We start from the raw sequence: 25,190 nt of genomic DNA, 5'->3' as shown, positions 1-25,190 counted from the left end.
GAGAGAGAGACAGAGCATGAGCAGGGGGAGGGGGGCGCAGAGAGAGAGGGAGGCACAGAATCTGAAGCAGGTTCCAGGCTCTGAGCTGTCAGCACAAAGCCTGACATGGGGCTCGAATCCATGAGCCATGAGATCATGATCTGAGCCAAAGCCGGACGCTTAACTGACTGAGCCACCCAGGTGCCCCATGAATTCATAGTTTAAAGCCTTCTGGAAAAAAAAAACACACACAAAAAAACAACTTATGGTGGCTGCCACTGCTGAGGGACTAAAGCATGCACTGCTCACCCTGGAAAATGGCATTCTACTTATCTCTGTAACCAATCCAGCACTCCATTCAAAGGGAGCTATTAATACCTACCATCAGTTATCCTTTACTGAGGCCTGTGTTGATTCTTCTAAGTCTTGGTCTGCTGAAATTCTACCTGTCCCTTCAGGCCCCAATCAATGCTTTTCATGTTCTTTGCAAATTCCCTCAGTACAGCAAGAAATGTATGTGCTTGGGCCACGTTATTCTGGTTCCTAACAGAACTGTCTCCACATGCTGTATGTTGGCTTTTATCAAAGATCACTGGGCAAAGCAGCCACGATGAAATTTGCTGTGAAAATGCTATTGTGGAGATTGTGAGATAAAGTTACACATGAAATAGTATTTTTATATTTCATGACTAGGAACAAAAAAATAGGTACTAGGAAAATCTTTAAATCTTCCCTGAGCATCAGCCTCACCATGCTCAACGAGACCAAAGAGCCGATGACAACATTTGTTTTTTGTCCTGCCAGCCTGAAAGCCCCCATGGGCTAGAAACAGTGTTCTAGCTACTCTGTCCACAATTCACTACTTTTTTTCCTTTGGGTCTTGATTTTTTACCTGAATTCATGTATTATTATTTTGTTGCTTGTGTTTTCATTGTAAAGCCACCTCACATCCTTATGGGCCTTGCTATGGCAGTGGCTTAATAAATACCTGAATGAATGAATCCCTGTCAAACGCATGTGCTATTCAGAGCAACCTGCTCTAAAGGAATTACTTCCTGGATGTCCACTTTTGATTGGTGAAAGGAAAAAGCACTGAGCACCCATGGGGACAGAAGTTGCCTCTCCTCTGAACAGTTGTTACTGGACCTAGAGTCACGTGTCTTGCTTATGACCATCTTCACTCATGGAGAACCCACAGAAGGAATGACAACTGCTTAGTCAAGACTCTAATGAAACATTCAGGTTTATGTGTTCATAAAGTATTCATACTTTAAATAGGGTTGAATCCTACCTCAGAGACCTACAGGGCTTCTTCTTGGAGCTTGTGAAATAAACAGAACCCTTTCCTTTCTCAATGAAAAGAAAAAGATCCACAAAGGCTAGTCTTTGGGAATATTCCTTCTTCTTTTTTTTAATGTTTATTTATTTACTTTGAGGGAGAGGGGGAAGGAGGGGCAGAGAGAGGGGGAGAGAGAATCCCAGGTAGGTTCTGTGCCATCAGTGTTGAGCCTGACATGGGGCTCAATCTTACAACCATGAGATTATGACCTCAACTGAAATCAAGAGTCAGATGTTCAACCGACTGAGCCACCCAGGTATCCCAGGAATACTCATTCTTATCTGAAAATCTCAACCTGGTATCATGGATGGGAATTTGCCAGCTTGGTTTGAGGGGATGTCCAATTCCAAGTTTCATTAATGCTGAAAAGGTTTAATGGATGTCTCGTTTACTTCTTGGCTTAAGATACTATCAACACGACCTCAGGCTTTCATGTCACACACAGGTATCAAATCCCTGTACACATTATAAAAAATCCTAAATATCTACACTATTTTATGTGTTTTCTAATCATGTGACAGCATTAATTCAAACAGTAGCTCAGGGTTTGTGTTTCCTCAACTAAGAGATAAGTAAAGGTGGACACACCTCAAAAGTGATTACCATGTCCTCAGCCTGCTGGTCCGGCTGCTCCCAAAACAAACCTCTGCTAATCTAGACAGCGCTACCTTCCAAAGCCTGGGGACCGGTCCTCCTCAGTTCCAGCACTATGCCTTTGCCTGCCTCATTTCTCCTGCCTGGAATGTTCTTCTCCCTTTTTAAATCACTCAATGCACAGCTCTCAGGCTTAACTTTTCTGTCCTCAGTCATCTCTCTTCTCTGCAGCACTCGTTTGTGACTTAATCAGACTTGCCTTGAATTGTTATCTGGCTATTTTGAGTTTCTAGAGGGCAGGGATCAAACTGCTCTTTCCTTTGTTTCCTGTGTCCTCCACCAGGCAGTGCTATTCACAGAGGTGATGGTCAGTAAACACTGGCTGAGTGTATGATAAGTACCCAGGGCCAGGATTTAAAATCTACAATTTCTAGTTGCTAGTCTTTATTTTTTTTTTTTAATATTTTTAATGTTTGTTTATTTTTGAGAGAGAGAGACACACAGACAGAGTGCAGTAAGGGGCATAGAGAGAGGCAGACACAGAATCCAAAGCAGACTCCAGGCTCTGAGCTGTCAGCACAGAGACTGATGTGGGGCTCGAACCCACAAACCATGAGATCATGACCTGAGCTGAAGTCAGACGCTCAACCAACTGAGCCACTCAGGCACCCCTACTAGTTGCTAGTCTTTAACTACTCAAGGCCCTGGGCCTGAGTGTCAAGCTAGCCTGGTGCAGAGCGGTGGGTGGAGGGGCCACCACCTGACCGCAGACATCCCCAAAGTTCCAAGAGTCCTCTTGCACAACCCCCTCCCCCCCCCCAGCCCCACCAGGTAGTGCAGCTCATGGGAAGGGGGCAGCAATGTGTGGCCCTAGACATTAAAAGCATCCTTTCCAGCTGCCTCTCGGTGTAACTGATGAATCATGGGTTTTACCTGATCTGCATCCCTTTTCTGCAGGAGCACATGTCCTTGCGCAGGAAGAGGCTATTCAGGGTGACCGCCCCAATCAAGAAGAAGACCTGCTTCACAGCCTGCCTCACCAGCTCAGGGTCCAGGCCGTTCTGGCACATGGTGCTGTAGAAGTAGCTCAGCTGCTGCAGGACAGAGGTCATAGTGTAGGCATCCGTGTCATCTATGCTAGATGACCGCTTCCGGAAGCCCGTGGGCTTCAGGCCAGAGATGCCTTGCAGGCTCTCATACTCCAGCATGCCCGGCACTGCAGAGGAAAACACAGGCATTTCTTGCACATGCAGTGGGGACAACCAGAGAACATTTCCCACTGCTCTCTCGGGTCTGTTCCAGGACCCGGGACATTTTCTGCAAGAGTTAGCCGGGGATGCAGCTGTGATGGGGAAAGCAAGAGAATCAAGGAGTGGGGAGCACGGGGTGTAGGAGGTGGGCGGAGCACATGGCTGTGTACAACAGGGCGGCAGCTCCTCTTGCAGGCTTGGACTCCCTCTTCTTTCAGCTTCACAGGAAAGGGAGTGGGTCGACACAACTCATGGTCTGTACCATTTCAACCCTGAAGTATTTAAATTTCAGAAAGTTGAAGAAAGTATACAAGAATCTGAGTGCAACTTTAAGATTTCAAAAGTGGTAATGACCTAGGAGTAGCTACACATGGAGTAGCAGGTCTCCCTGGTCTTTCCCTTTGGGGTGACTCACCCTTCCAGGCAGGAAATTACAAACCATGTACTTTTTAGAGAAGTAATCATTTCAAGCAATAGAAAAGAATTAAAAATGAGACATTTACACGGTTACATTTTTCTGGTTTTAAAATTATGTTCTTTGAAATCACTAGATCTCACCAACCATGAGATCATGACCTGAGCCAAGATCAAGAGTGGGATGCTTAACCAAGTGAGACATCTAGGCACGCCCTACAGGATTTGTTTTTTTAAGGTTTCAGTGTTACCATAAATATTTTTTGGTCATCAATTATTTTCTTACCTATTATTGGTTGAATGTTATTTTCCATTACAACAATGAACCGATGATATATTCGTATTGCCACATCGCTAAGAATCTGTCTGTATTCTGAAAGGTCAAAATTGTTCAAGCAGTTCTTATTCTGATGTGGACTATTAAGCTTCATGAATTCCTGAAAGTAATTTGAGCATATAAATACATATAAATATTAGAATGCTATAGGCATGTACGAAATTAAAATACTCTCTAATGGCATTATAATCAGCTCCTATACTTCAAAACTTAATGTCTTATTTGTATCAAATGAGCTCTACACGTGTGTGGTAGCCCTTATTTTCTATAACTGTCACTGTATTCACCCTACAAATATGTGCCTCCAGCACCAACAGAACACAGTGGAAAATAACCTCCATGGAAGCTCATAAAAAAAAACAAAACAAAACTGCAAAGCACCCAAGGAAACAAAGAGGTTTAAGAGGTCAGTAATACAATACATGAGATTCATGACTTAATGATTATAGAGCATAGATCAATCTGAAATATTTTAAGATGTGTGCAATGGACTAAATATTTGTGATGTTCCCAGATTCCTACGTTGGAGCCTTCACTTCTAGTATGCTTGTATTTGGAGATGGGGCCTGTAAAAAAGTAATTCAGATCAAATGAGGTCATAAGTGTGAGGCCCTCGTCTGATGAGATTAGTGTGCCTTTAATAAAAGACACTAGAAAGTTCAATCTTTCTCTCTCTGCGCCCACACACCAAGGGAAGTCTGTGTGAGGGTATAACAAGAATACAGACATCCACAAGCCAGAAAGAGAGCACTCACCAGGTACCAGCCATGCTGGCACCCTGGTCTCAGACTTCAGGTTTCTAGAACTCTGAGAAAATAAATTTCTGTGGTTTAAAAGCCTTCTAGTCTGTGGTATTTTGTCATAACAGCCCACCAGCCTAATACGGTATGTTCAATATGTTCAAAGAAATAAAGGAAAAAGAAAGCATTAAGACAAGAAGAGGATATAATGGTAACAGGCATAGGTGAAAAAGAACCATAGAAATAGAAATGAATATATAGCAACTGAAAAAAAAAAAAACGTAGAACACATAGAGCAAAGAACATTGTATATGTGGCTGATGGGGGCAAAGAAAAGGTAAAAAAGTAAATGGTGTTGCATAATATCCTCTTCCATTAATGTCTCACACATGCTTGTTTGTCTTAGATGGGCTGGTCTGTTCCCCCTGCTCCTTTTGGTATTCCTTTTAGTCAGAGGTTGAGTTTTCTCTACTTGTTTCTCCTTTTGTACTGTAACACTAGTAGAATTACTTTTGTGTTTTACTCTTCCTTCAATGGGACAATTTGCTATCCACATGGAAAAAGATATGAGGTCACTATCTCAACATCATGGGATAAATAATCACACCAATTCTGGATAGGTAAAAGCATAATTGTGAGCTCCAATTTGAATTACAGAAATACAGAAGAAAGTAGGAGAATAAATTCACAATGTCAGGGCAGGGAAGAATTTCTTGACCGAGACACTAAAACACACCATAAAAGGACAGGATTGATACACCAAAATTCAGAAATTATGTATGATAGACTCCATAAAGAAAAATATAAGACAAGCCATGGTTTATCCATGATAAAGATCTACAAATCAGTAAAAAAAAAAAAAATCACCTCTAAACAAAATGGAGAACTGATGTCATAGGTAATTTGAAAAACAACCTAAATGACCAGTGAGCACACGAAATGATTCTTGACCTCATTAGTGATCAAGTAATTGCAATTTAAGTTGACAAGGTATCATTTTATACCTATGAGGTTGGTAAATAATTAAAATGTCTGTCAATATCAAGTGTCGGGGAAGGTATGACACTGGAAACTTCTACACTGCACGGGTGTGTGCAGGGACAAATGGTAGAAACATTGGGAGAGCAGTAAAACCCTAAAAGCCACCTTGTTATTTCAGGTCAATGAAATTTTGCTCTTTGAGTATTTGAAGGTGGAGAATTCCTTTATGATGTTAGCCCCTTGGGGGCAGAGTTGGAATGGCAAAAGATGTACAGATTATGGAGGAAGATGAGAATCCTGCAGATCCTCTCTGAAGAAACAGCCATGTTGATCTAAAGGTTGTATTTTAGAGTTAGAATACTAAAATCTTCAGAATTTCACAACCAGAATCAAACTTAAAAATCATCTAATCTACCTCATTGATTTAAAACTCAAGGAAAATGGAGGCTTATTATCATGCCCAAGGTCCAGGCCTTTTTCTAGAAGTCTCTGGCTGTGAATCCTGTCCAACCAGTAATGTGAAGCTGGCCTCCTGGCTGAGGAGGAAGGTAGGAAGCCATTTGGAGCAGAGGCTGCCCCAGGAAGTGGGGACATGCCCAATCCCTGTGGTGGGCTCTGCCTCATAAGGAAGTTCTAGACCAGCAGTCAGCACGGAACACAGAGCAGGCGAGTGCCCCTACCTCTTCACCACTGTACTGCTTTAGGCAGTTGAGGAAATGACACGTATTGGAAAGCCAAAAAGATAGCATCTCAAAGTCTTCTAAATGTTCCTAAAAAAAAAAGAAAGAAAGAAAGACAAAGTTGGATTTGGTCACTACTGGTACCTTTGAGCCAAGAACAGATGTATCTCACGTGTTTACTTAGCTTGTTGGCTTTTGGTCAAAATGAATTCTACTTTTATTCACCCAAGATTTTATTAAATTTATATACTGTAATGATAGGCTTTTATGTTTATTTATCAGGTTATGGTTTGCAAAGTATTTCTGTATAGGTCACTTAGTATGAAGCTTGATACAGGCACTGCAGGAGTGCCTGATAAAGGTAAGACTGGGTCTTGCTTTCTGGAGTTCTCATTCTGACTGGGAAGAATGTTGCATATAACATAACGTATGCAGGACACAATTAAATAGGGGGCTGAGCGCCTTCAGGGTGGACATAGATGATGCCACAAAAGCTCAGAGGATGGAAAGATGCTGATGAAAGAGGGCAGCTGAGAAAGCCTCCTGAGAAGGGGAGAGAATGCTGACTTGAAGGAAAGGGGTGGAGGGACCAGAGCTCAGAAGCGAGGACTCTCTTGGGAAGAACAGCCCCGCTTGTGGGGCAGCAAGAAGAGGAAGAAAGAAGGTAGAGGTGTGGTGGTCAGAGAGGTAAGAGGAAAACTGGGACAGTCCTGGGATTTGAAGGACAAAGTAGGACGGTTTCAAAGAGGTGGTCTGAAAGCTTCAGTCCCTTAGAGGAGGATAAAAATTAAGGAGAAACCACTGGATTTAGCAAGAGGAATTACTGGTGATCTTTTTGTGCAGTGACAGAGATGAAGCCAGATTGCAGGAACTAACCTGCTAATGTAAGCACCTTGGTGAATGGAGAGGCACAGAGATGCGGGGGTGCAGGGCCAAGTGAGGGCTGCTTTAATGCGCTGTGTGCTGGAGCTGGGGAGGGGCAGTCCTGGACACCAGCAGAGGCAGAGGCAGGGAGCCACTGGGGAAGCTGACCGGGAAAATGCTGGTGAGGAAGGATTTCTATTCCTCATGCCATGCATCTTCTAGTTTCTAAATATTTAAAGATTCCAGAGTGGCAAGAGGAGGCAAGTACCGTGTACCCATGGCCTGGGACACAATGCACGTCTGTCCTAAGGAAACCCAATTTATGAAATTATGGACAGGGAAAACATCAATTTATGGGGGTCTCTTCCCAGAACACCCTGGTGGCTCTTGTGAATATAGTGACTAGAAAGCACGCAAAGCACCAGACAAATGTTAATTTTCTATTCTAACTCCTGATGAATAATGAATCCTCATGGCCGGACATCTCATACCCTGAAGGGGTAGAAGTGCTGGGGGTGTTGGCTACCCGGCTGTAGTCTTGAAGGTAAGGTTTTGAGGTCTGTTGGCACATCTTTATCCTTGGGGATCCCTAACCTAACTTGTCTTTTCCAAACAGTTTGACTTCTTTCACAGAGTGGGCCTCTAATTTAAGGAATCGCGTGATTCACCAAAGACTAGAGGTGAAGAATGGGCCAGGGATGAACCCTTAAGGTGTTCTTAAAGTAACTAAAATACCAAAGGCCAATGTCAAAGGCAGTTCCTACCTTAACCACCTGCTTGATGCCACTAATGGTGCTGTTCATGAGGGACTTGAGCATGTTGGCGTCGTTTAGAGAGTCTGCGTAGCGCACACACATGAACAGGATGTGAGCGGGCAGCCCTGGGATCATGTTCACCACCACACCACGAGGCTTCAAGTCTGGAACAGAAAGAGTCAATGAGGACTACAGCTGATCGATAGCCAGCTCTCCCCATAAGGAGCCTCTGACTATGGGACAAGGGTTATTTGCTTTTCTGTACTTGATACAATGCCTGAATGCACAGGCCTATCTTTTCTCTTTGAGGAATTCAGTCTGGTTCTTTTCCTGGCAAAAATATACAGGTACCGCCTATTCCTCTTACTTCCTATTTGCAAAGGACTTTCTCTTTTTAAAAAAAAAAAAAAAAAGGCTGAATTTTAGATAGAATCTGTACTTCTTCCTGGCATGGAGACCCTGGATTTCAGCCCTCCAATGTAAGGGAAAAACCCCATGTCCATGCACCCGACTCCAGCCTGTGTGATGAGGATGGGATATGATCTCAGTGATCACATACATCTTCCCTGAATCAGGAAAACAGACACACTATAGTCCTGCAGAGGCGGGCCTCGCTGACCTTGAGAAGAAGAGAATGGCAGGAGGAGACATTGGGGATAAAGGGAAGAGAGAAACTTTATAGAATAAACTCAGGTAAGCAAACAAAGACCTCCCCATGGCTGCATTAAGACAGAGGAATGAAGAGGCCCCACGGCTGTGCACAAGTGAGGCTAGAAAGGAAAGGGTACAGGTGGCTCATGTGCTCTGGTGGGGGAGTCACCTAGAAGAAGAGGAAGTTAGGCTACACATCAGCTTTCTGCTTTATCTTGAGACCAGCTTATAAAAGGCAGCTTTTCTCTTTCCCACTGGAAAACCATGTGATTTTCAGGTGAGGACAGTTTAGTAAGATTGGTTCTAAGACCACCAACACTTGAGCATGCACATTGGAACATTCCTGTAACTGAAATGTGTTTGGGAAGCTCCCATCACATTGCCTGCAAATAAAATTCTCAGCAGAAGTCGAATGGAACATGGAACCACAGTTACTTCTGCCATTACTCCTGTGCTGAGACACAAAGATGAGAGGATATGTCTTCTATCTGGATCCTATGATTAGACTTTGGAAGGGGTGAGGGCAGTACTTCTTAACTGAGGGCAATTCTGGCTCCCAAGGGACATTTGGCAATGTCTGGAGATGTTTCTTATTGTCATGACTAGGGGTTGTTACTGGTTTCTAGAGAGTAGAAGTCAAGGATGCTACTTAATATCCTACAATACACAGCCCCCACACAACAACCAATTATCTGGTCACCAGTGCCGAGGTTAGGAGACTCTGGGCTAGGAGAAGCAGCAGTGGAGGAAGAGAAATGACTACTCCCACCCATGATGGTAGCAATGACTGACAGAGCAAACATTCAGACTTCCAGGTCTCACTACCGAGAATGAGGTTTTGAATGAGCTTGTCCTCATCTTCTGTCTTGTATTCCAGCATTCCAAGATACTCCTTGGGTCTTGAGGACAAGTGCACATCATTGCCTATAGGCAGAGGCAAACAATCAGGTAAATTCACAGAAACAACTCCCACAGGCTTTATAATGAGACTGCTCTCTTTCCACCCCATTCTGGCTGGCTTGCACACAAATGCCTGCGGCTTTCAGATAAATGGAAACTTGATTAATCCCAAAGAATTCCTCTGGTAGTGATTCTTATCTGCAACTATATCAATGAGTATAGCTGTCGCTGAAAAGGCAGAATGATCCTTGAAGGGCTCCTCATGAGTGCCTGGTATGAATCCAGCACAGTGCGGATAAGAAAGCAAGCCAAGATGTTGCTTCTGTCTTCAAGATGCTGATGTCACAGTCAAGGAAACAAGATTCATGAAACAGTAGGTGAGCAAAGTACCAAACTGCATGATCCTAAGGGGGCTGTATTAGCTTCCTATGTGCTGTAACAAGTTACCACAAACTTAGTGGTTTGACATACCACAAATTTTCCTATCTTACACTGCTGGAGGTCAGAAGACTGAAATGGATCTTACATGTTAGACTACAATCAAAGTATCAGCAGAGCTAAGTTCTGGAAGCTCTAGTGGAGAATCCGCTTCTTGCCTTTTACAGCTTCTAGAGGCTGCCCACATCCCCTGGATTGTAGCCTCTGCTTCCTCTGACCTCTGCTTCCATCACCATGTCTGTCTGTCTGTCTCTTTGCTTCTGTTGTCACATCACCTTGTTTCACTCTGGCATTCCTGCCCCTCTCTTATGAGGTCTCTTGTGATTATACTGGGTCCACCTAGATTAATCCAAGGTAATCTCCCCATCTCAAGATCCTCAATTTAATCACATTGGCAAAAATCCCTTTTGTTGTGTAAATAACATACCCACAGGTTCTGAGGACTGCGATGTGGACATCTTTGGGTGAGCCAGAGTCTGCCTTCTGGTCACCAAAGATTCATGTCCATTCTGAGAGGAGATGTAATGCAGAAGCAGAGGTCAGAAAGATTTTTTTTTATGTAATTTATTGTCAAACTGGCTAACATGGAGTATGTACAGTGCGCTCTTGGTTTTGGGGGTAGATTCCCGTGGTTCATCACTTACATATAACACCCAGTCTCATCCCAACAAGTACCCTCCTCAATGCCCATCACCCCTTTTTCCCTCCCCTCCACCCCCCATCAACCCTCAGTTTGTTCTCTGTATTTAAGAGTCTCTTATGGTTTGCCTCCCTGTTTGTAACTTATTTTTCCTTCTCTTTCCCCATGGTCTTCTGTTAAGTTTCTCAAGTTCCACATATGAGTGAAAACATATGATATCTGTCTTTCTCTGACTGACTTATTTCACTTAGCATCATTCCTTCCATTTCCATCCATGTTGCTGCAAATGGCATGATTTCATTCTTTCTCATTGCCAAATAGCATTCCATTGTATATATAAACCACATCTTTATCCATTCATCAGTTGATGGATATTTAGGCTCTTTTCATAATTTGGCTATTGCTGAAAGCACTGCTGTAAACACTGGGATACATGTGCCCCTATGAATCAGCAAGAGAAAGATTTTGAAGATGCTATGCTGCTGAATTTGAAGATGGAGGAAGGGACCCATAAGCCAAGAAATGTGGGTGGCCTCTAGAAGCTGGAGAGGCAAGGGACAGGATTCTCCACTAAAGCCTCCAGAAGGAACTCAGCTCTGCTAACGTGTTGATTTTAACTCTGTGAAAAACATTTTGGACTTCTGACCTCCAGGACTGTAAGATAATTAATTTGTGTTCTACTAAGTCACTAACTTTTGCTGATTTGTTACAGCAGCTACAGGAAATTCACACAGGGGCCATGAGAATGTACATAGAAGTGGGTTGGAACTGTTAAAAAATGAAGGAGGTAGCACACCTGTTGGGCCAAGAAAGGTGAGTAGGGTCTGGTGGGTGAAAAAGAAGGTGATGCAAGTATTGTTAACAAAACTTTCTTACTACTGCACGAGACTTTCTCCTGTTAATTTAATAAATTAGCTCTGTTCCCTTGGAAACTAATAAAGGTAGAACGCCAACTGTTTTAGTAAGCAATGCTGTTTATGATAAGAATGATACTGCAGCCTGTTAAGCTTTCAGATGACCGTGTCCCTGCTGATGACTTGAAGGCAGCTCAGGGCCAGAACCACATAGCTAAATTGCTCCTTCATTCTTGACTCTCGAAACGGTGTGTTGCTAAGTGTTTGTTGTTTTAAGTTGCTAAATTTGGGGATAGTTTGTTATGTGACAATGGATAACTAACAGGAAGGGAAGCTGATGTAATCCACTTAGACACATTGAGTTGGAGGAGGTGATAGGAAGGCAAAGGAGATAGTCTTGGAGACAAAAAGGAACCAGGACTTAAGAAAAAAACTGAGGAGTGGGAGGTGGAGTTTGGAAGTCCTTATGTTGAGATGGCAGTTCATTCACTCATTCCAAAAACAGGGACACAATGGGAGCTTTGAGAGGGCAGACCTGATTTATCATTATTGAGGGAGAAATCCTCATGTTGCTGTTGGGCATTTTGAGTTTGAGGCGAGAGTTGAATAAAGAATAATAAAGGAGCTCTTCAAAAGTGTGAATACAGTAAAAGGAACAGAGAGTTCAAGGTACAGACTTAGTGATCCAGTTTGGGAGGAAGAGGAAGTGATACGAAACAAGAGTCAAGAACATTAGAAGAGAGAAGTCAGAAAAGTTCAGACTCAGAAGCAGGTGAAGGAAAGAAAAGCCTAGGGGCCTTTTCACAGGAGTTCATGAGGACATTCAAAATGTGAAGTTCATATTCAGGACTACTGTCTGGCTTCTTAGCTCTCTACTTTTTTCTTCTAATAGAAATGGAGATATTAATCCTCTGTACCTGGGAGAGGAAGAGAATTTCAAAGCAGTTACGTTTGAAACTTGATTACAGTTTCATTTTTAAAAGGGGAGAGTTAATAGCAGAAGAGGTTAAAAGTATTCATTACAGGGTGTCCCTTGCAATTACATGAGTGCATCTGGAATTATCTGAGGGCTGGTGAGCTATCCTCGGCCCAAAGGATCTTTCCATTAGTCCATCACCGAGCCCCCAACCTCACCAGTTGACAATCATTCCTTTGAGTTTTAAAGACTCTGGACCACATCAGGAATCAAACGGTGCCTGTGGACCTTAGCTGACAGTTCCAAAATGTAGGAAAGGGAATGTTATTTTTCCTACCCTTTTCAATCGTCTTGCTTAGAGTTTTAACTTGATCTTGGAGCTTTTTAATCACTCTGTCCTTCATGTCTAACTCCTCTTCAAGATCCTACAGAAATCAAAAGAAACAAGGACATGAGCTTAGAAGCATCTTAATCTATTTTTTGGTAACAGTTTTATTGAACAATAATTCACATACCATATAATTCATTCAAAAAGTGTACACCAAATGGTTTTCTAAAGTCAGCTGTACAAACATCACCATTATCGATTTCTAGAACATTTTTATCACACCAAAAAGAAACCTGTAACTTTCAGTAGTCATCCTCTTGTTCCCCTATTCCCTTCTAGTCCTTGGTAATCACTAATCTGCTTTATGATTCTATATTATTTGCTTCTTCTGGACACTTAATATAAATGGAATCATATAATATGTGGCCTTTTGTGTCTGGCTTCTTTCACTTAGCATGTTTTTGAGGCTCATCCATGTTGTACTATGTGTCAGTATTTCATTCCTTTTTGTGGCTGAAAAACACCCTATTGTATGGATATGCCATATTTATCTTGATCTATTTTTTCTTAATAAAGTAGTGCCCCTTGTAGATAATTTAGAAATATGAATGTGTGAAAATAGGTTCTCTGGATATCAGAGTCTGGAGGCAGAGAAACTTCAGAGGTTTGGGTCCTGGCTTTGTGTTTCCTTCCTAATAATTGAGTGGCCTTGCTCGTGCTGAATTCGGCTCAAAAACCAGCAGGGTCCCGGATGCCTACAAATAAGTCTTAGAAAGGGCAAAATGTTTAGGCTCTTCCTAAATCCCAAAGGTTTTGGCCCAGAAAAGATTCAGGCTTCTCAGATCCAGCAGTACCCACCATAAAATCACTATAGCCATGTGCCCTCTGGGGACTCTCAGGGCCAATGGAAACTGTGCTGTTTCTACTCTGTGGCTACCTCTCCCTTCCAACAGTTCTCCCGGTGAACAAGGATTTTGTTCAGAGTGTTCATCATAGTGTTATTACTTGCAGCCAAAAAATCCAATGTCCAACAATAGTGGGTAGAATAAATTGTTGTGTATCCTATGACTTAGGTATTAAAATGACAGCTTGCATATATTATCAATGACAATGGGAAAGTATCTTCAATATAGTGTGAGAAAAAATATAGAATTTAAAACTTTATATGCAGTATGACCCCAATTTATAAAATGTGTATTACCATGGTAGAAAAAAGAAGAAAGGAATAAAATAAATCAAAATGTGAACAGTGGTTTCCTCCAGGCTCTCATTGACTGGTGACTTTTTTTATTATTAGATGAATTTTAGGATGGGCTGAGATAGGAGGGAAGGAACTGTACCCACACCCCTACTTGTAAGAACAGATAAAGTTCTTAATGTGTTTCTCCAGAGACACAGAACCGAGACCCCAGGGACACACAGAGGCACTGCTGTGGAAGTCAGGACAGCCACCCACATGTGCTCAGTAGGAAGCTGCTTCTCTACTGTCTGAATACAGGCTATTCACTGAGAAAGTTCTGTCTCCCTCAAAAAAAGTTGGACATCATCTAGGTGCTCCTGACTGGAACTTGTTACTTTCTATTAAATGTTAAACTCTTTGGATTTCTTTAGATATAATTCTTCATCAAAGTTAAATCCTGATATTGCAAAATAAGATTTTACCCCCTCATGGTTTTCTGTGAGATAATGGGGAGTCCTTATGGTACTGCCACAAAATAGGCACATAGATCAATATAACAGAATAGGAAACTCAGAAATGAACCCACAAGTATATGGGTAATGAATCTTTGACAAAGCAGGAAAGAATAACCAGAGGACAGTCACTTTAAGAAATGGTGTTGGAAAAGCTGGACAGTAACATGCAAAAGAATGACATAGAACTACTTTCTTATAACATACACAAAAATAAGCTCCAAATGGATGAATACCTAAATATGAGACAGGAAACCATCAAAATACTAGGAGAACAAAGGCAGTAGCTTCTTTGACATAGGCCATAGCAACTTCTTTATAGTTAGGTCTCCTGGGGCCAGGGAAAAAAGCAAAAACAAACTATTGGGACGTCATCAAGATAAAAAGCTTCCGCAAAGTGAAGGAAACAATCAACAAAACTAAAAGGCAATCTACAGAAAGGGAGATGACATTTGCAAATGACATATCTGAGAAAGGGTTAGTATCCAAAATCTATAGAGAACTTATAGAACTCAACAACCAAAAAACAAATAATCCAGTTAAAAAATGGGCAGAAGACATGAACAGACATTTTTCCAAAGAAGACATCCAGATGGCTAACAGACACCTGAAAACATGCTTAACATCACTCATCACCTGGGAAATAAAAATCACAACTACAATAAGCTATTACTTTATTCCTGTCAGAATGGCTAAAACCAACAACACAGGAAACCGCAGGTGTTGGTGAAGATGTGAATATAGGGGAACCCCCTTACATTGGGGGTCAGTGTAATAAGTCAGTCAGAAAAAGACAAATACCATATGATTTCACTCATATGCAAACTGCTGCAGCCACTCTGAAAAACAGTACGGAGTTTCCTTAAAAAGTTAGAACTAGAACTACCCTACAATTCAGCAATTGCACTATTGAGTATTCACCCAAAGGATACAAAAATACTGATTCAGAATATTTAATGCTGTTGTAATATTTGATATTACTGCTATAAACATTGCACCCCAATGTTTATAGCAGCATTATCAACAATAGCCAAATTATGGAAATAGCCAAAGTGTCCATTGGCTGATGAATGGATAAACAAGATGTGGTATACACGCACAGACACACACAGACACACACACACAGACACACACACACACGCGTGCATGCACACAATGGAATACTACTCAGCGATGAAAAAGAATGAAATCTTGCCATTTGCAATGATGTGGCTGGAACTAGAGAGTATTATGTTAAGTGAAATAAGTCAGTCAGAGAAAGATGAATACAATATGATTTCATTCCTGTGTGGAATTTAAGAAACAAAACAGATGAACATAGGGGGTAAAAAAGAGGCAAACCAGAAAACAGACTTTTAACTATGGAGAACAAACTGAGGGTTGCTGGAGGTGAGGTGGGTAGGGAGATGCGTTAAATGGGTTATGGGTATTAAGGAGGGCATTTGTTGTGATGAGGACTGGATGTTGTATGTAAATGATGAATCATTAGATTCTACACCTGAAACCAATGTTATTCTGTATGTTAACTAACTGGAATTTAAATAAAAACTTTGGGGGAAAAAAAAAGAAATGGCGGGTCCTGACAATAGGATGCAGAGCCTGGGATGCAGCCTGTCCAGGGTGCTGACCACTGCCCAGGGAGCCCTCCGCTGGTCATAGACTTGGGAGGCTCAAAGGCCAGGAAGCAGCCCGAGCAGTCTGATTCCCAGGAAAGTGGCCCATGGGCCATGATGGTGCTTCTCAGGTTTGTGGGTTTCACACACCAATAAAATTTCAAAAGAATTGCTGGGGATTGACTTAGAGTAGCTGAATTTCTTTCTGACAAGGGCATTTAAAATGTGATGAAGATTTTAACAATTTAAGGTGTCTGTCATCTACCATCATGATCATTTCACAGAAGAACACTTTGACTTGAAAAACTGAAGGAAGGGCACACCTGCAAAGCAAGGAGGGCCCCTCACTGTGGAAAGTCTTGCTTAGGGAAGTTCCCACATCAGCCTGTCATTCTCGGTGTGTTCTGGACCAGAACGGTTGAGACAGGTGCCATCTGTAGGACAGTGCTTATGTCTCCTCTCATCCTCCCTTTACTTTATCGGACACTTTGCTTGTGTGGCCCGTGCTAAGCCCCCAAGGCTCAGCATTAGGCTGTAACCTCAGAGACCACCTGTCTCCAGAGAGCAGGAAACACACTGCTCTCACGGTGGCTGTTCATTGCATGCGTTAGGTGACATGTTCCCCCCGCCCCCCTTCAGTGACATCTGCACACAGTCATTTATCAAATTGGGAAACTTCTCACCCTGTTTTCCATAGTGAGCCGAGATGCTTCCTGTCGGAAACTACTCTTGACTTCACTTTCACTTTCAAATTGCTTCTTCAAGAGCTCGCTGGCCTGCTGCATTTCTTGAATCTTACTGATCAGCTTCTCTTTCTCTTTGGTGTGTATTTCATTTTGGGCCTCTAAGGTCCTGACAAAGGGATAAAGGAAATTGTGTAACAGTTTGACTGTCATGGAGAAGTCACTCATGGTCATAGCAAAAACTGATTATTTCCAAAGACAGAAAAATACTTCGGCCAATGTATGTATAAGGTGAATAGTACTTGAGTAGAAATGTCCTCGAAGTGGGGGTGGGGGCAAAGATCAGGGCTGGCTGTGTATAAAATTGTCTATGACTGCCTGGTCTCCTTAACCTGATGGAGATTCTTGCCTCCACTCCGCCAGGGGCTGCTGAGGGCTCCCACGAGGCATCCACACCCACTCACGCCCTTAAGACAGAAAACCTGATGATTATCTCCCTCGTGAAAGGCCTGGGGACCAGACTCTCAAAAAGCCAGGGATCAGAGAGAAGCAGCAGCCCATCAAGAGTTCCAAGACAGTGTCTCCCCACTTTCCTACTCTTTGGGGCCCTCATTTCATCCCTCTCCTACCAATGAAGTCACATGACTAAAAATGTTCTCTAGGACATATTGTGTCCATGTATTGCTCTGAAAACCAAGTATGTCAGTGAGCTGGCAGCAAAAATTTTCCTCACGAGGCTCCACCAGAACACCAGGCCCTCTGCTGGTCAGAATGCAAATTTGGGGCGATTAACAGTGAAGATTCTCTGTCAGCACAGATTTCAAGTCTTACTCTAAATGGTTTGCTATAAGAAAATCTCTTCTCTCACACACAATCTTATTTCATCAGTTTTTTTAAACAGATTATCTGTGTGTGTGGCATAGCATTCTAACAGTATAAAAGAGTATGTGGTGAGAACTAAGTCCCCTTCCCTCCCCTGTGTGCCAGCCATCCAGTTACCCTCCCTGGAAGCAGGCGATGTTTTGGTTCTTGTATGTTTTCCCAGGGTGTGTGTGTGTGTGTGTGTGTGTGTACATATGTGTTTCTTTCCTTCACATTTAAATGGTAACGCATCAGGGGCGCCTGGGTGGCGCAGTCGGTTAAGCATCCGACTTCAGCCAGGTCACGATCTCGCGGTCCGGGAGTTCGAGCCCCGCATCAGGCTCTGGGCTGATGGCTCAGATCCTGGAGCCTGTTTCCAATTCTGTGTCTCCCTCTCTCTCTGCCCTTCCCCCGTTCATGCTCTGTCTCTCTCTGTCCCAAAAATAAATAAAACGTTGAAAAAAAAAATTAAAAAAAAAAATAAATAAAATAAATGGTAACGCATCATATTACCTTAATCAGCACCTTGCTGTTTTGGCTTAATAACATATGTTGGTATCTCCCACAATTTCAGAAAAGAAAAGCATTTACGTGAGCATGAACATCACAAACATACACATTAACACTTACTTTCTTTGTGTTCCCTCCTCTTCTTGATTGCGGTTCAACTGGTTAGACAATTCTTCCAGTTTTCCTGTAGTGAGAAGACCTGCCATTACTTTGGGGGCTATATGGCACCCTGATTCGGATTTGGTCGTGCTTTCAGTTATCAGGGGTCCTAAGCTGGTTCCTGGTAGAGGTTTTGCTTGGTCTGAACCATGTTTAAAAATTTTTAGGTGTGCCTGGGTGGCTCAGTCAGTTAAGCATCCGACTTTGACTCAGGTCATGATCTCTCAGTTCATAAGTTTGAGCCCCACGTTGGGCTCTGTGCTGACAGCTCAGATCCTGGAATCTGCTTCAGATTCTGTATTTCCCTCTCTCTCTGTCCCTTCCCCACTCATGCTCTCTTTCTCCAAAATAAAAAGACAAAAAATTAAAAAGTTTTAAAGCCATTATTCTAAAGTTATCATATTTCACATAAAAATATGGATTTCTGGCTTTTCTTTAAAAATAGGATTGAGGGCACCTGGGTGGCTCAGTCGGTTAAGCGTCCAACTCCTGGTTCGGGTTCAGGTCATGATCTCACGGTTCCTGAGTTTCAGCCCCACATTGGGTACTGTGCTGACAGTGCAGAGCCTGCTTAGAATTCTCTCTCTGCCCCTCCCACATGCTTTCTCTCTCTCTCTCTCTCTCTCTCTCTCTGTCAATAAATTAATTAAAAAATTTTGAGTTAAAAAAATAAGACTATCAAACAACACTGAGGCCAATTTGCCTACTTGGCAACAATCAATGGAGCTCGGAGGCTGGGACACCTTACTGCCTCCTCCACTCAGCCCCCTTCTCACATTTGTCACTTGGCTGGGCCCCTGGAGAATCAGAGTCTGAGATCCCTGGGTACAATGACTTTTCTGTCATTTCCAGGACACAGGAAACCCTCTTCTAAAAGCACTTCCGTGACAGTTGCAGGTACCTTTCATGCTTTCAGTTTGTTCATTCAGGCGGATTTCCAGATCTTGCTTCTGCTTCTCCAGCTCTGAAATTTGCTGTTTGAAGTCTGGGATCATCTTTAGAGAAGAATCAGAAATATTTGAATATAAAACGCTTTCTCTCTAAACTTTAAAATCTCAGAGCTACTCAGAAGCAAACTGAACCCTCTAGGAGTCTAACCCCAAGGAGCATACATCTAGCATAGTTGTGTGTGAGGGCCAGCTGAGGTGTTAGACTGGTTTGGCATTATGGTTTTATACCTCAGGATCTGTACAGTCACAAGCAATACCAGCATGTTCAGAGGGACTGGTTCTCACATGCTACAACCTTCTCTCCAGGGGGAGAAGGAAGTACACAGTCTGGAGGGCATCACGGGGGGGGGGGGGGAGGGGCTCTGCTGAGATGAGGGCAATGTGAGCAAGCAGAGGGCAGCCTTTTTGGCCAAGGCCCAGAGATGCCATCTCCTCATCCAGGAACAGGAAAATCATCTCAAAGAGGTCCCCCCGCGCCCTGTGAATTCCAGGCGGTGCACTGCTCTGTTAGTGGAGGTCTGGAATGGTCCAGTGTGTCTCACAGTCCTCTATCCTTGTCTTCTGTATTTCTTTAAATGTCATTCACCTCCACCCTCAGTTAGGTAAATGGCTTTTCTGTCGTCCAAGTTTGTAAGAACAACTGTGCTTCTGAAGCAAATGAAGAAAACTTGTTTGTGCATGAAGATGTATGTTCCACATTATTCCTCACTAACATTTCATCCAAAGAATAAACAAAGACATGAAGGGCCTTAATCACCGTTCCACATGTTTGCTGTGCCCATGGTCATGTCTCCTCACCTGGGACGCAGCCTTGAAATTTCCTAACACTCTCAGGTTAGGCAGAGGAGAAGGAAATGGTAAGAAAGGTGACAAGGTGCAGCCTCTAGAGAGGTGGCTTGAGAAACCCCAGGAAAGTGTGGTATCGTGGAAGGCGGCAGAAAAAAAGCAGGTATGAAGAGGGAGTGATGATGTCACCAGATGTTGCTGAGAGACAAGATGAGGGTGAAAAAGAAGGTGGCTGTGGGGTAAATGGGGGATGAGTTGAGAAATCATTTAGGTGGCCACTGAGAAGTCTGGCCAGCTGCCCCCAAAAAATGGGGTGATGACTGCAGGTGATGTGGGGTTAAGAAAGGGATGTTCTTTGAGGAGATTCCTATAGCATTTCTCAGTGGCTAGAGGCTTGAGTTGGAAGAAAAGATGAGACAAACTCAGAAGGAAGGAATCCTGGAAGAGAGAAGCCCTTGAAAAAATGAGATAAGAGGCACATCATCTCTGCTCACAGCACAAGCAGAAGGATGGACCTGAACACACGTCCCACTCAAGAGTTACCCTTCTTACCTTAGGGTTTTTTTGTCACTTGCCAAGGGGTTAGGGCTAGACTTAAAATACATAGGTTTAAACACACACACACACACACACACACACACACACACACACACACACACACACACACCAGAATTTGGACCCATTCTATGGTAAACAAACCCCCTCTCACATCAAAGTGCTTTCCAGCCTAGGGTAATTTTATAGATTTATCTTCTTTGTAAAAATTAATTACTTAATTTTAAAAACAAAGTTCTTTTTTTTTTAAGTTTATTTATTTTGAGAGAGAGAGCGAGGATGAGCCAGGGACGGCCAGAGTGAAAGGGAGAGAGAATCCCAAGCAGGCTCTTCACTGTCAGTACAGAGCCTGACATGGGGCTCAAACTCACGAACTGTGAGATCATGACCTGAGCCAAAATCAAGAGTTGGGCGCTTAACTGAATGAACCACACCCCCAGGTACCCCTACAGTTTTATCCTCTGACCCAGTTATTTCACTCCTAGAAAACATAATTCTGATCCATCATTTACTGCCAAGAAACTGAGTTTTATTCCACTAACAAATGACATCTCTAGAATAATGGCCACACCTGGGGCCCACAGATAAGACTATACCATGTTTTCTGATGTCAGCCTGGTAACTTCATGACGGATACTTTCATTGATGTCAGTCTCTTCTCTAAATAATTTCTGCAGGTGGTTGATTTCTTGACTTAGATGCACCACTTTGAAGTTCAAAGCTTCAATCTCCTTTTCATAGCAATCCTTCTGGGACTGGAAATGGCTTTCCAAAACACTGTCAGAGGACGGGTCAACAAATTAACCACTGGTTTTTATTCTGCCATGTTGTTGACTGTGAGTGTGTACATGTGCAGCAGTTATGAAAATTCACAATTAGAGCCATGCTAAGTACATAATTTTACTTATGTACACATAGTTACATGCTATGGAACTGTGTACACAGGATTATAAAATCCTTCTAGTTAGTTAGGAAGCATTATGTGCATTAACATGCAGTTAATAATAAGAAATTATAGACACTATTAAAATTGCATGTTATTAGTTTAAGAATATGTTCTGTATGATGCAACAAGAATAAATATACATTCATCATGCATTTGTCCAGCCTCATAGAGTGTACAACACCGACAGTGAACCCTGAACTAAACTACTGATTTTTGATGATAATGACAGATCAGTTTAACAGACATACCACTCTGGTGGGGGATTCTAATGCTGATTACATGGGGTCAGGGGAAGGGAAATCCCAGGGAAATCTCTGTACTTTCTGCTAAATTTTGCCGTGGACCTAAAGTTGTCCTAAAAATAAAGGTTGTATGTAAAAAATTACAGCAAACTCCTTAAATTTAAACACAGTTATATCTCTATAACAACCCTGGCTAACTTATTTGTTATAATCTGTTTTTACTGTACAGGTTATGGGTTTTATTACTTGAAAGTTTATCCTTTAAAAAGATTGTTTTCCATTATTCAACTCATTATTTAATTCTCAAAATATTTCGAGTGATTACTAGATCATCCTACTGTAAGGAATTTCCTTGTGTGTCAAATCTGTGGAATATAAACTTTTGACTTTCCTCTATCTATCATCTCTGAAAATAAAAAAAGAACTCTGAGGGGGAATTTCTCACTGTGTTGCTTTCTTCAGTCCTTCATAAGCAAACCAAAGTTCTCCATCCTCATTTAAATGTTCCAAATCTTCCAAAGAGAGCCTGGAAAATAAGGAAGGGTAAGAAAATCTATCATCTCTCTCATGTGTTACATGTTCCTAAATATTTGGTAATGCAAAAATGATTACCTGCTTCTTACATCTTCAATGTCATAGCTTTCAAGAAGTTGTTTGGTGATCTCGGACATCTTTTCTGAGAGGAAGAGGCAGAGCTGATATAAATTACATTTTTGAATGTGGTTCCAATTCTCTAGATGTCACACAGAGTCTCCAGCTAACCATACCATCAACTAACTTACTGGCCATTCAACCAAACAACTAACCAACCATCCAACTACGAAGGCAACCAACTATTCAACATACCACATATCCAACCAATCAGCAAACCAACCAGACTTGTGGGCTCAGTGACTCATATATTTCTTACCTCTCATTTCCCGTTTTTGTGATTGCACGTGTTTCTCCACATCTATCTTCTGTGTCTGAAGTAGCTCTATCTCCTTTTCAAATTCAGAGATTGTCTGTATCACAGCAGTGACCGTACCAGATGAAGAAAAAAACAGCTATTATGGTTTATGTCAGACAAAGAGAATACTCTTACTGTGTTGTGTATCTACCCAAGACATCCTTACCCAGTTAAAATCTTGTTAAATCATCACTACCTACACAGTAAGGTCTCGAAGCATGTTTAACTGCTCAAAATATTGTTACCTATTCCCAGATGTAGTTGGTTGTAGCAACAGAATTAGTTTCCTTATCACATAAAGGGAAGAAGTAGCTCCTTACTACAGGGGTGGGCTGCTGTGGGGAGGAAGAGGACCCAAGAGAAGTAAAACCTAAGAGGCTAAATTCCTTTTCACTGGATGGTGAACTCTAGGATGCAGGGATGTGGACAAGCCACTACCCTCATAATTGTGGGTTTGGGCTCCTGCCAGGTTTTAATGTGACACATGGCAGAGCCAGGGGTACCCAAGAGGTTAGGAGTTGGCTGTGGGGGTATGATGAGGGTCCACTGAGATGCAGCACACGTTGTGGGGAAGAGGCTGTATTTTGCCTTTATTACCTTGTGAGGTCAGCCTGAGAAAGAATCACATGTGTGTGTTTTGTAGCTAGGGGAGACATGCAGAGGGAAATAACCCCTCCTTGATATTTTCTCAGTCTAAGTGTTTAAGGGCTAGAGTTCCAGTTTCTTCAGAGGGTGAGAAGGCGATCCAACTGACATTTACTGATCACTTTACATACAAAACCTAATCCTTACAACAGGCCCATGTGGTGATACAGTAATAGTTTGTAGACAGAAAGCTGAGGCTCCATAAGGTGAAATGGCACACTCAGGGTCACATGGCAAGCTGATAGGGCCCCAGGACCATCCAATCCCAAAGACCTTCTTTTGATAACACTTCAATAAATGTTTCAAGTCATATATGATCATAATGTTATTCATTTTCTGTGAAAATCAGACTGGTCTCCTTAATATATCACATCGAGAGTTTGGAACACAGTTTTAGCTACCAAAGTGGAAGCGCGTGACAAATACTGATGCCTCACTCCAAGAGCAGCCATAGGACTTCCCAAGATGCAGACTAGCCAGATGACACGACTCCCACAGATTGACATGTCTTATGTGAGCTCCATTCTTATGGAGCAGTCAGAGCGATACGTGATCCTCTCTGATCCCACAGTCCAAACTCCTCCTTTTAAACAATAGGAAACTGGGGTCCAGAGAATACAGACAGTTCTGCCAGGAAGTCAAGAGAAGACTGTGATTCCTAAAGCTCTTCAAAACCATGCATGGCTATTCCATGACAGTTACAGAGAATATTTGCATAATCTTAACAATATTCTACTAACATGCATTTCACTTATTTCATGGAAGCTTAAAAGCTTTCTAAACTTAGACTGAAATGTTTTGCATTGAAGAACACAGAGACATGCAGTTTTGTGTTTTCTGGTAGGGAAGGAATTCAGTTACGCCTTGACTGTGCAAACATGGATCATTGCTTTTGTGGATTTTCTGATAACAATTTAAAATATATGATGCTGATAATAAGGTAGTTTAATTTTAATACAGGTATTTATAGAAATACAACAATGGGATGGGTTGTATAATAAGGGTTCACATCAACTTTTAATTTAATTTGAACATATTCTCTAGGTCAACATATTTGAATAGCTTCATATAATTACAAAATAGTTAGAAAGCTGAGTTTTAAAATAGGAAAACCAATTATTGGTAAGTTAAAGGCAGCTTGGGGGTTCATCCTTGGAAGAACTGAAGGGATCAGGGTCCTTTTGACTTTGGTCTTTATACAGATGATGTTGGATGTCTGATCCTGTGGGAGTCTGAAACTGCTCCCTCTGTGCAGGTCAGATAACTTAGCCCAAGAGCTCATCTGGCAGTGAGAAGCCCCTTCTACCTTTGCCTGCTTGCTCAGTTGGGCCACCTCCCCCTTTAAGGCATCGGAGGTGACACGTTCTTCCTCCAGTTGGTGCTGCAGGTGCATTTTCTCATCCTTGAGAGCTTGAATGTCTTTTTTCAAAGAGCAGATCTGCTTCTCATAGTCTTGTGTTTTCCGTTCGAAACTTTTTTCAAGAAGTCTAGGTGCAAAAGAAAAAAATAATTAACTCAGAATTTCTCTAAATTTCTTTAACCTGAATTAGAACAATACATCATTTTGAAAATAGTAAGAGGAGACTTGGAAAGGAGACAAGTTAATTAGGATCTACTGTGACAGTTCCAATAGACAATGGCCTTATTTTTACCTGTTTCCTGTCCCCTTTGGTTAGGGAAGTTTCTTATACCTTCTGATCTGATAAATGTGGCTCTACTATGGTCACACGCAAGAAACACAGGGTAGGGAGGCTGAACTCAAAGACTCAGTGGTGGCTGGGATACTGTATTTCTGAATCCATCCTAGTTCTGTGTGGTTCCCTGTGGTCTCTTGGAGGGGTCTCTTCCCTTAGCAGAGACCTTGGCACATTCTGCCAAGTACTAGCCCCTGCCAAGTTCCAAGTATCCTAGAATGGTTTGGCTAGTTCCTAAATAAGTT

The 25,190-nt window shown here is 42.3% G+C and overlaps 1 protein-coding gene across 2 annotated transcripts in view; it reads right to left on the bottom strand.

Annotated features, from left to right (window-relative positions):
• MYO5C (myosin VC) overlaps positions 1-25,190 on the bottom strand; it is a 105,259-nt gene that overhangs the window by 13,382 nt on the left and 66,687 nt on the right. For both annotated transcript variants that reach the window (XM_019832406.3, XM_019832407.3), the window contains 14 exons: positions 24,558-24,738; positions 22,568-22,661; positions 22,270-22,333; positions 22,103-22,183; positions 21,066-21,246; positions 19,080-19,173; positions 18,140-18,203; positions 16,649-16,817; positions 12,670-12,757; positions 9,410-9,508; positions 7,943-8,097; positions 6,315-6,404; positions 3,863-4,013; positions 2,846-3,128 (listed from right to left, as the gene is read on the bottom strand). In XM_019832406.3, the coding sequence (XP_019687965.1) occupies positions 2,846-3,128; positions 3,863-4,013; positions 6,315-6,404; positions 7,943-8,097; positions 9,410-9,508; positions 12,670-12,757; positions 16,649-16,817; positions 18,140-18,203; positions 19,080-19,173; positions 21,066-21,246; positions 22,103-22,183; positions 22,270-22,333; positions 22,568-22,661; positions 24,558-24,738 (1,794 nt within the window). The remainder of the gene's footprint in view (positions 1-2,845; positions 3,129-3,862; positions 4,014-6,314; positions 6,405-7,942; positions 8,098-9,409; positions 9,509-12,669; positions 12,758-16,648; positions 16,818-18,139; positions 18,204-19,079; positions 19,174-21,065; positions 21,247-22,102; positions 22,184-22,269; positions 22,334-22,567; positions 22,662-24,557; positions 24,739-25,190) is intronic.

This window comes from Felis catus, chromosome B3 (assembly GCF_018350175.1).
Source record: "Felis catus isolate Fca126 chromosome B3, F.catus_Fca126_mat1.0, whole genome shotgun sequence".
In the NCBI taxonomy this organism is placed as follows: Eukaryota; Metazoa; Chordata; class Mammalia; order Carnivora; family Felidae; genus Felis; species Felis catus.
Note: the sequence above shows the minus strand (reverse complement) of the source record. Positions and strands in the feature narration are given on the sequence as shown.